Source organism: Mixophyes fleayi, chromosome 3, assembly GCF_038048845.1.
Source record: "Mixophyes fleayi isolate aMixFle1 chromosome 3, aMixFle1.hap1, whole genome shotgun sequence".
Classification (NCBI taxonomy): Eukaryota; Metazoa; Chordata; class Amphibia; order Anura; family Limnodynastidae; genus Mixophyes; species Mixophyes fleayi.
The window spans coordinates 340,030,567-340,046,678 of NC_134404.1; the positions used below are offsets into that span (position 1 = coordinate 340,030,567).

The following is a 16,112-nucleotide window of genomic DNA, read 5'->3' on the forward strand; positions in this document are numbered from 1 at the left end:
AAGGTAGCCTATATTATTTCCCTCCTGACGGGACAAGCCCTAGCTTGGGCCTCGCCACTGTGGGAACGAAGAGATGGATCCCTCCTTCATTCTGATACTTTCATTGAGAACTTCCGGAGGGTATTTGATGAACCTGGTCGTGTGTCTTCGGCTGCATCCAGTTTGTTAGCTCTTCGCCAAGGTTCCTTAACTGCAGGTCAATACGCGGTTCAGTTTCGTACCTTAGCCTCAGAATTAGGCTGGAATGATGAAGCTCTCTCCGCCACCTATTGGCAAGGCCTGTCAGACCCTATCAAGGACGCACTGGCTTCGCAAGAGCTTCCATCCAAGCTTGACGACTTGGTCTCTCTGTGTGTCAAGGTAGACATTCGCCTTCAAGAGCGCTCTCAGGAGAGGGTCCAAGGTCGTCGCACTGTGAGTTTGGCTCCTCGTTTTCAATCCCCAGCTCTCCCGGCGGAAGAGCCGATGCAAATTGGACGCTCTCGCCTGTCACGGGATGAGAGAGAACGCAGGATCAAGAATCGTCTGTGTTTGTACTGTGGAGAATCCGGCCATCTGCTATCTTCCTGTCCCAAGAGGCCGGAAAACTTCACCGCCTAGGCAACACCAGGGAGGTTGTTCTAGGTTCATGTCTCCATTCTCCCTCTCCTTCCAAAGATAACAGTTTTCTGATGCCTGTCACCCTCACATTTTCGGACTCTTCCCTAAATTGTTCTGCTTTTGTGGATTCCGGAGCTGCAGGAAATTTCATCTCTGCCACTTTGGTGTCGAAGCTTCACATACCCTGCACTCCATTGCCGCAACCTCTGGTTCTTACTGCAGTTGACGGTAACCGTGTCAGCAACGGATCCATCACTGACACTACTGCTCCAGTTCAGTTGCAGGTAGGGGTTCTCCATCAAGGGTGGATTCAGTTCCTGGTTATCCCACAGTCCGTTAACTCCATCATTTTAGGGCTACCATGGCTCAGGAAACATTCACCACAATTCGATTGGGCTCACGCTCTAGTTACCTCCTGGGGCTCCTCATGCTTCAATCAATGTCTCTCGAAAATACTTCCTCCTAACCAACTTCCTTGTCTCTCTCCGGACTCCCACCTCAAACTACCACAGCCGTATTTAGACTTTATTGATGTGTTTAGCAAGACCGCTGCAGAGACTCTCCCTCCACATCGAGCATGGGATTGTCCTATTGAGCTAATTCCCGGCAAAACTATTCCCAAAGGTAGAGTCTATCCTCTGGCTCTCCCTGAGACTAAGGCAATGTCTTTATATATATCAGACAACCTTCAAAGAGGATTTATCAGAAAGTCTACCTCGCCAGCAGGAGCTGGATTATTTTTTGTAAAAAAAAAAAGACGGCTCATTAAGACCGTGCATAGACTACCGCCGTCTTAATGATATTACCATCAAGAACCGCTATCCGCTCCCATTGATCACAGAACTGTTCGACCGGATTAGAGGAGCCAAAATCTTCTCTAAATTAGATCTCAGAGGGGCCTACAACTTAATCCGCATTCGAAAGGGCGATGAGTGGAAAACGGCATTTAACACCCGTGACGGTCACTATGAGTACTTAGTCATGACGTTTGGACTTTGCAATGCCCCCGCAGTGTTTCAAGATTTTGTCAACGAGATCTTCAGGGATCTTCTGTATCAATTTGTGATTGTCTACCTGGACGATATTTTGATATTTTCATCTGACTTACATGTTCATCGTCTCCATGTCAAGACCGTTCTTTCTCGTCCTTTCCTTTCTCATTCCTTATATTGCAAACTGGAGAAATGCCTTTTTGAGCATTCACAAGTTCCATTTCTAGGATACATAGTTTCTGGCACCGGCCTGCTGATGGATCGGCAGAAAGTGAAGGCCATTGTCAACTGGCCATAACCTATTGGTCTCAAAGCTACCCAACGCTTTATCGGCTTTGCCAATTATTACCGGCAGTTCATTAAAGGCTTTTCATCCATTATCTGTCCTAGTACAGCTTTAACTCGAAAAGGTGCCTGCAGCAAACCATGGCCTGTCGAAGCCATATTGGCCTTCAAAACTCTTAAAGAAGCATTTCTTTCGGCCCCTATACACAAACAGCCAGACCAGGGGAGACCGTTTTTTATTGAAGTGGACGCTTCTTCAGTCGGGATTGGAGCAATACTTTCCCAGAAATCTGCTTCAGGAACATTAGAAACTTGTGGATTCCTGTCTAAGAAATTCTCTAGCACTGAACTAAATTATGGAATCGGTGACAAGGAATTATTAGCCATCAAGATTGCCCTTGAGGAGTGGCGTCACTTACTGGAGGGTGCCTTACATCCTGTCACGGTCATGACAGATCATAAAAATCTTACTTATCTCCAGGAGGCACAATGTCTTAACCCCCGTCAAGCTCGCTGGTCTCTTTTCTTTGCCAGGTTCCAACTCATTCTCACCTTTCGTCCCGGTTCCAAAAACTCCAAGGCCGATGCTCTCTCCAGGTCCTTTGATAATGATGGTATTCTCACTTGTTTAGACAACAAAATGATTCTAAATCCAATACAAACAGTGACCTCTCCCCCTCCAGGACGTTCATTTGTGGAACCTCATTTCCGCTCTAAACTACTATGTTGGGCTCACGAGTCCAAATTTGCCGGCCATGCCGGTTACAAGAGAACCAAAGAATTGCTCTCCAGATATTATTGGTGGCCTAAACTGGCTTCAGATGTTCAAAAATTCGTATCTGCATGTTCGGTTTGTGCACGCCACAAGGTGCCAAGACAAAGCCCTCCTGGTCTTCTCCTTCCTCTGCCTATTCCGGATTCTCCCTGGACCAGCATTACTATGGACTTCATCACCGATCTCCCTTTGAGCAATGGCTACAATACCATCTGGGTCGTGGTAGACCGCTTTTCAAAAATGTCACACTTCACTTCTTGTAAAGGTCTCCCTTCAGCCCCTAAACTCGCAGATTTGTTTCTAAAGAACATCTTCCGTCTTCATGGATGTCCTCGAGAGATCATCTCTGACAGAGGAGTACAATTTGTCGCTAAGTTTTGGAGAGCTTTTTGTAATAAGATTGGAGTCAGTCTCAAATTTTTTCCCGGATATCAGCCCCAAACTAACGGTCAAACAGAATGAGTGAATCAAGACTTGGAGTGTTTCCTACGGTGTTTTGCTTCTGATCATCAAACGACATGGAATGATCTTCTGTATTGGGCCGAATTCGCCCACAACAATCTTCTACATTCCTCCTCTGGGCGTTCTCCATTTTTCATTATCTACGGCAGACATCCCACTCCTCCTCTCTTATCCGAAGCTCCTTCTTCTCTAGTACCAGCGGCTGATACTCTCATCCATGACTTCTCTCAAATCTGGTCTCAAACCAAAGAAGCACTGTCTACTTCTGTTCAAAGACAGAAGAAAGCGGCTGATCTTCATAGAAGAGTTGCTCCAGTCCTGAGGGTAGGAGACCGTGTTTGGTTGTCTACGCGCAACCTTTCATATTTCATTGCTAAAAACCGCTGATTCTCAACGAATTCTTCAGAGAACCTGCTCCTCCTCCACCTATTAAAACATCTTTAGGGGATGAATTCGAGATCGAGAGGATTCTGAAGAGACGTTTCTTCCAGCGCAAACCTCAGTATCTAGTACACTGGAGAGGTTACGGTCCGGAGGAGAGATCGTGGGTCTCGGAAGCCGACCTTCATGCTCCTCGTCTCCTTGCAAAATTTCTGAGGAAAGGCAATCCTTCTCTGAGAGGGAGGAGGGGAAGGGGTACTGGCAGACGCCGTCCCCGCTGATTCCCTGTCAGACGGGGAACGGACGTCTGATCCCCCCATCGGCTGCCGCGGACTTCCGGATTGCGGGCGCATGCGCCCTGGCCTCAGTCCCGTTGCTAGGCAACGGGACGCTGCTTCAGTTTCCGCCTCCGCTCTCCACCACACACCTCAGTCTGGATTCTATTTAAACCTGCCTCTGGCGCCATTAGGGTGCCAGAGTAACAGGTTCACCACCAGTGTTCCTGGCTTCCTTATTCTCCATACTCCTGAGTATTCTGATTCCTGATTACCTGTTGTGACCCCGGCTTGGCGACCATTCTACTCTTCTGTGTGACCCATTCTGTACTGTGACTTCGGCTTGGCGACTATTCCTTTGGATTACCCTTTTGTACCTGATATTCCTGATTGCTGTGACCCGGAACCGTCTGACCCCTCTACGCTACACTGGTAACTGGCTAATAGGACCGCGACCTGCGTGCTCTCTGCTGCGAAGTCCAAACCTCCTTGCGGGGGTCCCTGGTGAACACCAGGGGTACGTTAGACTCCGCGCCTGTTTGACCAGTTGCACCAATACCGGTTAGTGTCTAATTATCTTCAGCCTCATAGGCCTACAGCGTGACAACGGCATTATGCCTCATTAGGAATTCAACAGATTAGGCAAGTATATATATATATATGTGTATCTATATTCTGTCAGGAATGTGAGGCGACAGGTACGTCACCCATTACACACAGGGCTGGGTATGAAATGACACAAGCATCTCTCTTCCTGTGCAAACTGCTGTGTACACGTAGAAAAGGGGAAGCGATATTTTCTTTATTAAACTATGTTAGGAGGTGTCCACATAACACACGCGTCTCAGTAACAAATGTAACGCATTAAGCAAATTGAAATATAATTGCACTTTACAGCTTATTCCATTAGACATGATACATGATTTCTGTTATAACCATTTTCTTTTCTTCTTGGATTCTCCTCTTTGAAATTTTCAACCTGAACAACTTCCTGGTGTCACTGCAGCTAATGCTGCCTATAAAATTGCTACAAAACACTTTGAAATAAACGAAGCGCACCGTTCTATTATTCTTCAAATAAGGATTCAGCCCACATAATGGTGCCTAAACTGCGGGTAGGTGACAACATTGTGAATATAATTATCTTATAACACTTTAGTTTCTGTTAGAAGCTGTGACTTCCGAGTTACAGTTTGTAGAGGAAGGACACATGTTGGTTCAGAGACAGTGAAAGCGCAATCTACAATATCCAGCACATGTGATAAATGGATCAGGGGGTGTATTGATCAAACGCTGGTATGCATTAAACTATGGCAAACTTGCTTTTCCGTTCAGTGAGATGATTAAAGCTCTATTTCCTGCAGCCTGTGACACGCACGTCACTGTGACATTCTTTTATTCCAGATAATCTATTTGTAGTAACTTGTATTCTCAATAAGTGTTATCACAATTACACAACTAGTGACTCACTGACAAATCCTGATGTCATCAGCGGATGAGTCAGAGGCTGGAGAAGCGTCAGTTCTCCTACAGATGGATGGGTGAGAGGAAGACGGATATGTAAATATGTGTACAATGCAGGTAACTTATTAACCTGTTCTCTGCCAGAAGCAGCCACACGTGTCATAAAAATAATGTCCCGTCGCTCAGCCCAGACTACAACTAACAGAGCTACAAACAGATAAATGTCAAACGTTTCAGGGGATTAACAGAGCTGGATGCTTCAAAGGCAGCTTTATTATATCTAACTGCATGCAGCAGATTTCCTGTCAGTAACTCCACAGCAAATGTAAATATAGACATCTCAAATTATGTCAAGATAAGGGAACATAAACCTTGCAAATAACACATATATATTGTATTTATTGCAGCAATATGACCAGACTACAGACCATAAGAACATTCTTTACATCGTCATTTGATTTGCTAGAGATACATATGTATCGGGTTGGGTTTGAAAAGTCGCCAGTGAAAAAGCCTAAATCAAAAGGTTGACAGTCATAACGTCTACAGAGTCAAAAGGTCGACAGTCAAAATGTTCATTAGGCTGACAAACTTAAAATGTTGACATGTAAAAGGTGTACAGGCTGTAAAGTCGACAGTAAAAATCTCGACATAAAGCACTATATTTAAAATGACAATAGAGGGGGGGAAAAAACAAAAAAAAACGGAACTAAATATAAGAAAGAAAACACTGTGTCCCACCCAAATGGCTTAAACAACCCTAGTGCTACTGTACTAGCAAAATCGGGGGGACAAAAAGTGTGAGGTCCCCCTGATTTTACTACAAAAAATGACACCTAGGGGTAAATGTATCATACCCCGTTTTTTTCAACTCGCGGGAGATCTGTTTGCCTTTACAAGCCATCACCCCTTTAAATTTTAGCTGCTAAGACGCCGATCTCCCGCGAGTTGAAAAAACCGGGGTATGATACATTTACCCCCTAGAGGCCAAACATTCATATTGTAAGTGGCAAACCCACAGCAAAACCACTTAAACAAAACGGGAACCTGACTTCATTCTTTCAGGATTATTTTTTTAGGTCATTGTGACTGTAACTGTATTTATGTACAATAATAGTCAGATTTTCTCAGCAGATGTTTTATTGTAGATATGGAAAAGGCTGCTCTGGTAATTAGTTATGTTAGAGAGTTCCTGGTACTTACCGAGAGAGCCGACGGTTCAGGCAAAAACTCAGCATCCTCCCCGAAGATAAAATCGGGAGGTAATTCCGGGTACTGTGCATTGAACAGAATGTCCCCTGAAAGACATGTACAGTATAACCATTATAATATAACAATAAATCAGCAGCGTGTCACACGTTTAATGTCTCACTAATCTTCAGATGGCAGAAACATTTAATTTGACGCAGAGAATCACCAACTCTTCCATCTACTCTGCTGTAATAACTATTTTTTTTTTTTTTTTTAATACATAGTATTCTTATCTTTAATTACTGAAATAAAACAGGATAGTTCTGCGGTGATTAGAGAAATAGTCCAGGCATTCAGGCTGGGGTCTGTTATCATGTAACTATACAAATGTATTCCATCTAAGTGACCTGTCCTCACAGTATATAACACACAAGGCAGATTGCTATAACAATTTAAAGCAGATAATAAGTATCTCTAGGAATGTCAACATCTTGTACGAGTAAAAAATAAATCCATTTGTACCAATCCCCGTGCCATTATAGAATTTAAAACATTGAGGTTTATTTATTAAGGTCGGGGAAACTTAGCAACCACTTAGCAATTATCTATCGTCGGTATAGTGTAAGGTTGACTAATGAAAGCAAGACTCTACATAGTTGCCCCTATACCAGTAAATAAACACTGTTGTTTTTTTGTCAGTGAGCTGAATGCACCAGTATCTCCTTCAGCAGAACACAAAAGGTGATTTACAAAACTGATATCATTTTATGGATTATATTTGAGCTGATTCCCCGTTTACATGACTAAGGGCTAGATTTACTAAGCTGCGGGTTTGAAAAAGTAGAGATGTTGCCTATAGCAACCAATCAGATTCTAGCTGTCATTTTATAGAAAGTACTAAATAAATGAAAGCTAGAATCTGACTGGTTGCTATAGGCAACATCCCCACTTTTTCAAACCCGCAGCTTAGTAAATCTAGCCCTAAGTGTCTGGCTTTGCCCGTTGTCATGCTGAAGGTGATTGTAGAGGTGCGAACGTTTGTATCATTTAATGTGGAGCGCTAAGTGAGGGCGAGCGCAGCAATGCAAATCAACATTGCGCTTACGTGCAAAATTAAGATTTCGTGTTCCGAGATGAGTTACTTAAATAAAGATTTAAGAAGTGAAGGGTGCAAGTTTAGGAAGGCGTAACTAGTTTCGAAGAAGGACGCACAGCCTCTTTCCTCCGCAAAAAGGACTATAATTTTAAACATACAATTTATGCGTAAAATAATGTACAGGTGTAAATCTACAGTACAGATGTCCTTTTATTCTCAAGGTTTACGACATAGGTGAGGCTCCAATAAACAGATTCTTTCTAGAAGAAATAAGGAAATGTTGTAATTAGAAGGTAGTCTAAGAGTGACAATAAGTGGAACTTGTTAGCAGAGGATTTATGGCAGGGATGCAGATGATAACATTGTGACCTTTGGTGTGAAATACAGGGAGCTCAGCGACGTGACATGAGGTTAATTTATAACATTATTAGAAGGGAACTTTGCACATGCTCAGAAGATATCAGTAGTCAGACAGTAATAAACGTCATAGGAACCAGACCTACACACACTCTGAGATAACAGAGCACACTGATTCCTAACAGGACTACTAGGTGACCTCTCTCATCAGGGGCCGCAGTCTCACAACAGCCGGCATGCACCTAAACTCATGCAAGGTGGTCAGATAGGAGCAGCTGCCCTGTGTCTGACCCTTCCATCATATCGCAGATACAATCAGCTGGGACCCCTTCCTGTAAGGTTAATGTGTATTTATACAACTTGATTTTGATATAGCGATATATTTGATATAATGTTGTTTTCTTTTGACTAATATAAGAATGAACGTTTGTTTCCGTACACAAAGAAAAGAGAAAACATGTAAGTCTGCATTAATATATATGTGCACCATGTATCATGGAGGCAGCGGTTTTGTGGGCTGTACATCCATGTACATGGAGTATGTATAATTACTAGACTCCAATCAGTTCATTAGGAACTAGTCACAGCAGTACTAATGTAGCGGGTCCTGGTGAGTTCATAGTCTTCATCCTCGTAGACATTGGTTCAGTCCACACAATGGCTGACCCCACAGTGTTTAGGCAAACAAAAGTTGGTTTTAATGCAATCGCATGGGTAAACCGTATATAAAATTTGTCCTCTGCGGACAGATCTGGCTGTTCAGCGCCCAGTGGTGGGATTTTTAGTGTACTAGAAGATCTCTGTGATTGCTGAATTGGAACTTTAAAATCCAACCATTACACCAGGAAACTGCTGCAAACCCTACTCGAACTCTGTCGCCCAGTGCGGAATGGTCAGTTAACTGAAGGTATAGGGGATTCTGGATACAAAGGTCATGCTTTCTTTATCCCCCTGTCCCCCCATTGTTATTTTCACTTTCCTCTTCTTTCCCCGCTTGTCCCTCTTTCCCTGTGCTACCTGTAACTCCCCAGGATATCCACATTCTGTTAGTAGCCGATAGAAATGTCTCTTTATTTTCTCCCTCCTTTGCACGACGGTTGCTCTCCTCCCTACCCTTATGGGCCACTTATAAGTAGTGTTTCCTACTGTCCCTAATATACATCTAAATCATAATCATCATTTATTTATATAGCGCTACTGATTCCGCAGCGCTGTACAGAGAACTCACTCACATCAGTCCCTGTCCCATTGGAGCTTACAGTCTAAATTCCCTAATATACATACACACACACACACACACACACACACACACACACACACACACACACACACACACAGACAGAAAGAAAGAGAGAGACTAGGGCCAATTAACCTATTAGTAAGTTTTTTGGAGTGTGGGAGGAAACTGGAGCACCCAGAGGAAACCCACGCAAACACAGGGAGAACATACAAACTCCACACAGATAAGGCCATGGGTCGTAAATGTTGTAGTTTTCTTTTATCGGTGGTTGGCTACAGTATCAGGTTATCTTATAGCCCAATGTTTATTTACTTGTTACCCATTAACCTTCTTGTCTTCTCCCTTCTTATTCTTCTTACCCGTCACCCTTGTTGTTTGCTTCCCCTGAAGTTCTCGCTCATCTGCTTTACAGCCCCTTCTGTTTTCAGCTTTTCACCATGTCTAACACTATTATGGCAGTCTCACCGCAGCTACATCTGAAGTCCTTCTCTCATAATGTAAACAACCTCAATAGCTCTGTCAAATGTAGTAAGGCCTGCGGAAATTACGTGAGATTTCAAGATGACACTGTGATTCTTCAACAAACCCACTAGGCTGGCTCACATCAGCCTTCCTTTCAGCATTCAAACAATGCCAAACACAGAGGAGTTGTCAACTTACTGCACTATAGGATACAATTTGAATGTTTAGTTTTTAATCCATCCTTCCTTATTTTAGTTGGAACTGTGAATGGTTTACTTATACTTTGACTATTATATATGGAGCTAGCAATCAAGTCTCTTTTTCAAGATATATCTTTCAAACTTGATCTCTATTATAAAGGTTGTATTGCAGTGGTGAGGGACATATAATAATGTTATGGACATTTATAGGGATAAATCTGCTTTAAATTGTGTATTTTCAGATATTCCTACCCCGCGGTTTTCTGCAAACCTGTGACATTTCCTTTTTTTGACTGATCCGGCATTCCTCATGGTAAGAAATTCACGTTATATTTAGTACCTGTTTTCTTTAGTCATGTAAACTGCATCTTTTTCTGCAACACAGATTCCTCTTATCCACAGCTCTCAGGTTTATCCCATTTTCTCGGTAGGTTCATGCAATGATTCAAACTATTTCAAACTCCTGGTAAATGGCGCCTATGGGATGCTATTCTGTACGGACCTCTCCGTGAAAAGCTGTTCTCATTTAACAAAAGAAATGCTATTTGATCGCTTCCTCTACAGTGTTAAGGGGCTGCACATAAAGTGGTGATATGGGGGATTCTCATTCAAGCAGCTTCTAGGAAAAATATATATTTTTTAACTAAGGAAATTATCCAATTGGAAATAAAAAACAAGCATGAAAGAATAGCCCTAGAAGAGCAGGATTAGATTCTTGCCAAGAACCTACATTTACTACACTCTCAAGCAGAAGTAGCAACAGGTTTTTTATGCATAAACTATATAAACCTAATTCACTGTTAGCTAGAAAACTCATTCAGAAATTTTCTTTTGCTCCTATCTTAAAACACGGGGCTGGAAAGCACACATTCATCATAGAGCAGATCCAGCATATAGTTCAAGAATTTAAATGGTTTTATGCTATCCCATATGACTCCAATAACACTTCATTGACAGACACTCCTACGCAAGACATACTGCATTCCTTCCATCCCGACATCTCCCTTTTCTCTTGATCACAGACCAAGATATTCTTGGAGAATCAGTGTCACAAGAGAAATCCATACTTCAAGGCACCAAGACCCAATGACATTACAACTACATACCAAAAGCTATTGGGGTTATTCCTGTGTCTCATCTACCCGCCATGTTTAACCTTATACTAGCAGATTTAGCTTTCTTTCCATCTTACACCATACTTGTCAACTCTCCCTGAATGTCAGGGAGACTCCCTGAAATAGGGGTGATCTCCCTCACTCCCTGAAGAGTCTGGCATTCTCCCTGATGCTGAGCCAGTACAAGACGTGGTTGGCTTTGCCATCTGTGGCACGATGACACAGTTCAGAAATTGTGTCCTAATTCCACGTATTGATGCCTATGGAGGTGGCCATTTTCATGGAGACCAAGATTTAATTAAAGACTGACAGGTAAGACAACATGACATCAGGAATGGAGACAGAAATGTAAAAGACACTTCAGTCTCTAGAGACTCATTAGCTGCTTTTCATTAACGCATAGCTGCATACTTTCCCAGAGTGTCCGGGAGACTCACGCATTTCTGGAAGACATCCCGGGCTCCAGGGATAGCAGGGCAACCTCCTGATTCTCGCCCCCGCAACAGATAAGTGGTGGGGGGGGGGGCTTAATGATACAAATATCGAGTCATCTTATCCAAAATGATGTGATTTGTCAAGCCCCGCCCCCGCACGCCTACCTCCCCCAGGATCTCCCTATAGCCAACGAGGAAAAGTTGGCAAGAATGCCTTATAGGCTTCATGCTATGTTGTGTCCATACCCAAACTAGGCAAAGATCCGGCCAGCTGTTCTAACCACACAAACTAACCTACAGGAGATGTCTTGACATTGGCAGGTGAGTTTAACCCAAAAATAGCTATATTGTGCACAACATTCTCCTATTTATGTATATGCTGACACATAGTGAACTATATATTATTTGTTTAAGAGCAACAGACTATATTTTCCTTTGTTCCAACTAAAGGCCCGTCTCTTTAGTTAATGTTATTTGCGAAAATCCTCACTAATTAGTTCTCACTAGTTACTGACTTGATACCTCCTGACCAAACAGGTTTACTCCTAATGGCAAGACATACAGCATTACATGGATTAAATCCATCTTACTAGTAAGCCTGCCTTGCTATTAGCCTTAGACACTGAAGAGGCATTTGATAGGGTTGACTGGAGATGTCTGCATATACAATTTAGCATGTGATTTTCCAGAATATCTTACTAATGCCTTATAGGATGGTCCTATTGCACATATTAGATTTGCAGGTTATTTTCCAAGCTTATTCCCATCCTTATAGAACCCATCAGGGCTGTCCAGTTGGCCCTCTGTATAGAACCCATCAGGGCTGTCCAGTTGGCCCTCTGTATAGAACCCATCAGGGCTGTCCAGTTGGCCCTTTGTATAGAACCCATCAGGGCTGTCCAGTTGGCCCTTTGTATAGAACCCTTGGCCCAACGTATTAGATTTTATACAGACATATTAGGATTGCCCAGCATAAGATCTCCATTTGTCTGCTTATACCCTGTTCTTGCTATCTAATTATTGATGTCTCTTCCCAGTATGTCTTCCGAGTTATCTCAGTTTGGTCAGACCTTGGGTTTTAAAATTATTCATGGCAAATAGAAGCGCTGCATAGTTAGCTAAATAATTAACTTCAGACATTTCTGGGAATCCATTCAACCAATTCAAATGGCTGCAATATTCCCTCTCATATTTGGGGGTCCATTCACCTGAAGACTAGATCAGATGTATGCCGTGAACTTCCCAACCCTTCTACTGTAGGTTAAGAATGACTTCCCGCAATGGTCCAGCTATTCCATCTCATAGACAGGCAACATTTAGGCTGGAGAGATAAACATTTTAACTGGGATATTATCTCTATTTAGAGCTATACCTATTTTCCATAGGCATCTCTGTTACGGATTTACATTGTTATGTTACAGCGTTTATCTGGAATAACCAACCCTCATGGGTTAGTGTAGTGGTCCTCATGCACCTCCACCGAAGTACAGGTGTAGCCGTAACCCTACTGCTTCTCGACTGAATCAGTATTGAGAAGGACCTGCTACACCCCAACCTACAGACTCTGACTCGCTTCCTCCTCCACATATTGATATGATGAACCTCATGCAATCTCTTATCTTCTAAACATGGACATCTCTCTGTGAAATATCTCCCAAACTATTGAGACAACCCTACGGATAAAAACAGGCTATTGAATTCTGTTGGTGGATCAATAGTTGGATCCGTTTGCTAAGACAGCTCAAAATTCTCAAAACAATCAAGTAACTACTTTCGAGTCTCTTAATAAAAGATCCTACTCGATCCTACTGCTACCTTCTGTTCACAGATATTGTTCCATGAGAAACACGCTAAGACTCCACATATGTTCGGTTAGAAGACTTGGCTGCCATCGTGCACTGCTTTCCTGAAAAGGCATCTTCACTGTAATCCATTGTGTTATTAATCTTAATAGGTATCCAAAGCCTTTGTTGGCTCTACTTCATTGTAAATCTCAAGGCATGTCCCAAACTGATTCCCTTCTGATTCACCGTATACTCCTTGTCAGAGCTGTAACTAGAAAGGGTAACGCCTGGGGCAAGAAGGAAATGTAATAACCCCCAATTGTAACTAAATTAACGTAAAATAATAATTCCCTGCACCCCCATATTTGCGCCTTGGGCAGCAACCCATGGGACTTGAAAGAGAGGTATTCCTGCTATGATGGAGACAATCAATGACATTTGGTGGACCTGCACTATGGAACTTTTCATGCTTCACTTACAACTGCAACAAAACGTGTTTTCTTAACTTGAGCACATTGGAAGAGGGTTCCTTAGAACATGGGTATTCGCTTGTTTTTCCTGCAGTCATTAAGGAGCAGTGCAGATAAAGGGTTAAACTACACTCGGTTTGTCTGTGCTGTTTGCAGCCTATAGCTGAGCAGTACCTCAAATTAATCAGCTAACAGCATATGATTTCCTGTGGTGATGGGATGAAGATATGCTTACTCTTCACCACAGCAAAGTGGGTATCTGAATTACAGCTGATGTTAAAAATAATACTGTGTACGAGACGGCCAGTGAAAGAGCGTTAATGTAGAGGAAAGCCGCACAGGAAACTGCTGCTACAAACTGTGTGTGGAGGATGGTAACTGCTGTCCACATATAGACCACCTGAAGGCCATTTTTCATCCACTTGACTGGTATCTTATATTTGCAGCCTGACCAAACTTACACAGGGGTTCCTGTATCACCCCGATCCACTAACCAGAAGCCACTTTGACCTTTAACATTAATATCCCGTAAACTGATATATAGCTTGATAATGCTATCTAGACATTCTCCAGGTAGTACATTTCAGTATATGATTTAGATTATATATATATATATATATATATATATATATATATATATATATATATATATATATATATATAGATAGTATCATCTTGTAAAGATTCATGGTTGTCACCCGTTAATAAATAAACGATTGCTGATTTTACACTTGGGTAAAAACAAAAATATCCTCACGATATACGTTACTCCGTATATCAGACAAGTTTCCTTTCCAGATAGACAACTGTATAAGATGATCCTCGTAGCTGGGTGTGCTCTATACAGAACACCTTCTCAGTAAGGGGAGCTGCATCAAGCTGCATTTTTTTCGTGGTTTTCCAACCGCTGGAGATTTTCACCGATCATCGTATACAAGCAACTTTTGTTGTCTATCTGCAAAGGAAACTTGTGTGATATCCGGAGTAACGTATCCACCACACATGTGAGGATAGATTGGATATTAGAAGTCACCTGCAGTTCTTGGAGCGATGCTTGTCCTACAGCAGCATTGCTTTATCCAGCGGGTGCATTATCCAGCGATTTGGAGTGTCTGAATTCACATTGCCGGCCATGTCTGGCCTTTTCATCTAAACCGCCAGAAAAAGGTCAGGGATTTTATTTTCTAGACCAGTTTCAAACGCACCAATGACTGATGAATTATAGGACCAATCATTATTTAGGGGGCAAAAATAATTTATAATTCAATTATAAATTATTATAGAAATTAAGGGCAATGGAGGCAATAATTAATTAATTACGGGGCAATGCTTATTATTTCACTATGACGGCACAAGTGTATGCTGGCACTTGTAGTGCCCCTATGTGCAGCACAAACTGTGCCCCCATCATGAAATTATAAGTGTTGCCTTCATCCTAATTAAATATTGTCCCTGTTAGCATTAAAATAATATCACCTCAATATTTTTATTATAAAATATAATAGTGCCCCCTTCATTTTTTTAAAATAAATTGTTTTGTCTCCTTAATCAATAAATAATGTTTGCCCCCATAATTAATAAATCAATGGTGTCTCCTCTTAGGTTATGAATGGTAGGGCAGCTCAACCAGCATGTAGTCTGCACAGTATCGCAGAACCACCTCTAATTTTCTGGAGGTTTTTAAAAAAAACGCTGCTTGATACATCTCACGCTCTGTATTCTTATCATGGCTTAATGTCGGGACGGTGATCTGTAATGTTGCATTTTGGAAAAGGGCGACTTTCTAGCAGCTTCCTGCCAAATCACCCTGTCATACATCAAACCACCCAGAAATATCTCCCCTTGATACAATTACTCCTCACTAATGTTGATACGAGTTACATAACAGCTGTATATAAGGATATAGCGATCAGGAGTGACGTCAAAATCCAAGTGATATCATTACTCATCAAATATAATTATATATTTTACATATTCATGTCATTTGTAGATTATATATTCACAGACTAGAAATGAAGCAACATTAACACACAATGTGAGGGATACAACTTCAGACTAATGTGTAATACAGACATAAAACACAGCGCTGGCCATACTAACCCGTGTGACAACACATACTACTCTACCTGTAAAGGACATTAGAAGGAAATGACCTAAATCCTGCTGATTACACAGTGCACGATAAACGGCATATAGCAATGGAGAATATGAGATTTTGTAGGAACCAGGATAAGCGGAAATGTCTCCGCAGATGGTTAATAGCACGGTTATTATGTGACTGGTTATTACAGCTACTCTGAGATACGCTATATTTAGTCTGTTCTATTGGTGCATAGCAGAGGACAGGGGAACAGACACTGCAACTTGCCATAAAGGCTTCAAGTGTGCCCTTAAGACTCATTTCTTTATTCAAGTCTATCAGTCCTCCTAACTTTCTTGTCCTGGCTCTCTCCCCTAGTTAGTACCCCCATTTATGTGTCTCCCCCTCCCTCTAGGTTGTTAGCTCTCATGAGCAGGGCCCTCTTTCCT

General features: G+C 42.1%; 1 protein-coding gene across 3 annotated transcripts in view; it reads right to left on the reverse strand.

The window, feature by feature from the left end:
- BABAM2 (BRISC and BRCA1 A complex member 2) overlaps positions 1–16,112 on the reverse strand; it is a 202,341-nt gene that overhangs the window by 165,702 nt on the left and 20,527 nt on the right. For all 3 annotated transcript variants that reach the window (XM_075204404.1, XM_075204403.1, XM_075204402.1), the window contains exon 4: positions 6,438–6,532. In XM_075204404.1, coding sequence (XP_075060505.1) covers positions 6,438–6,532 — 95 coding nt within the window. The remainder of the gene's footprint in view (positions 1–6,437; positions 6,533–16,112) is intronic.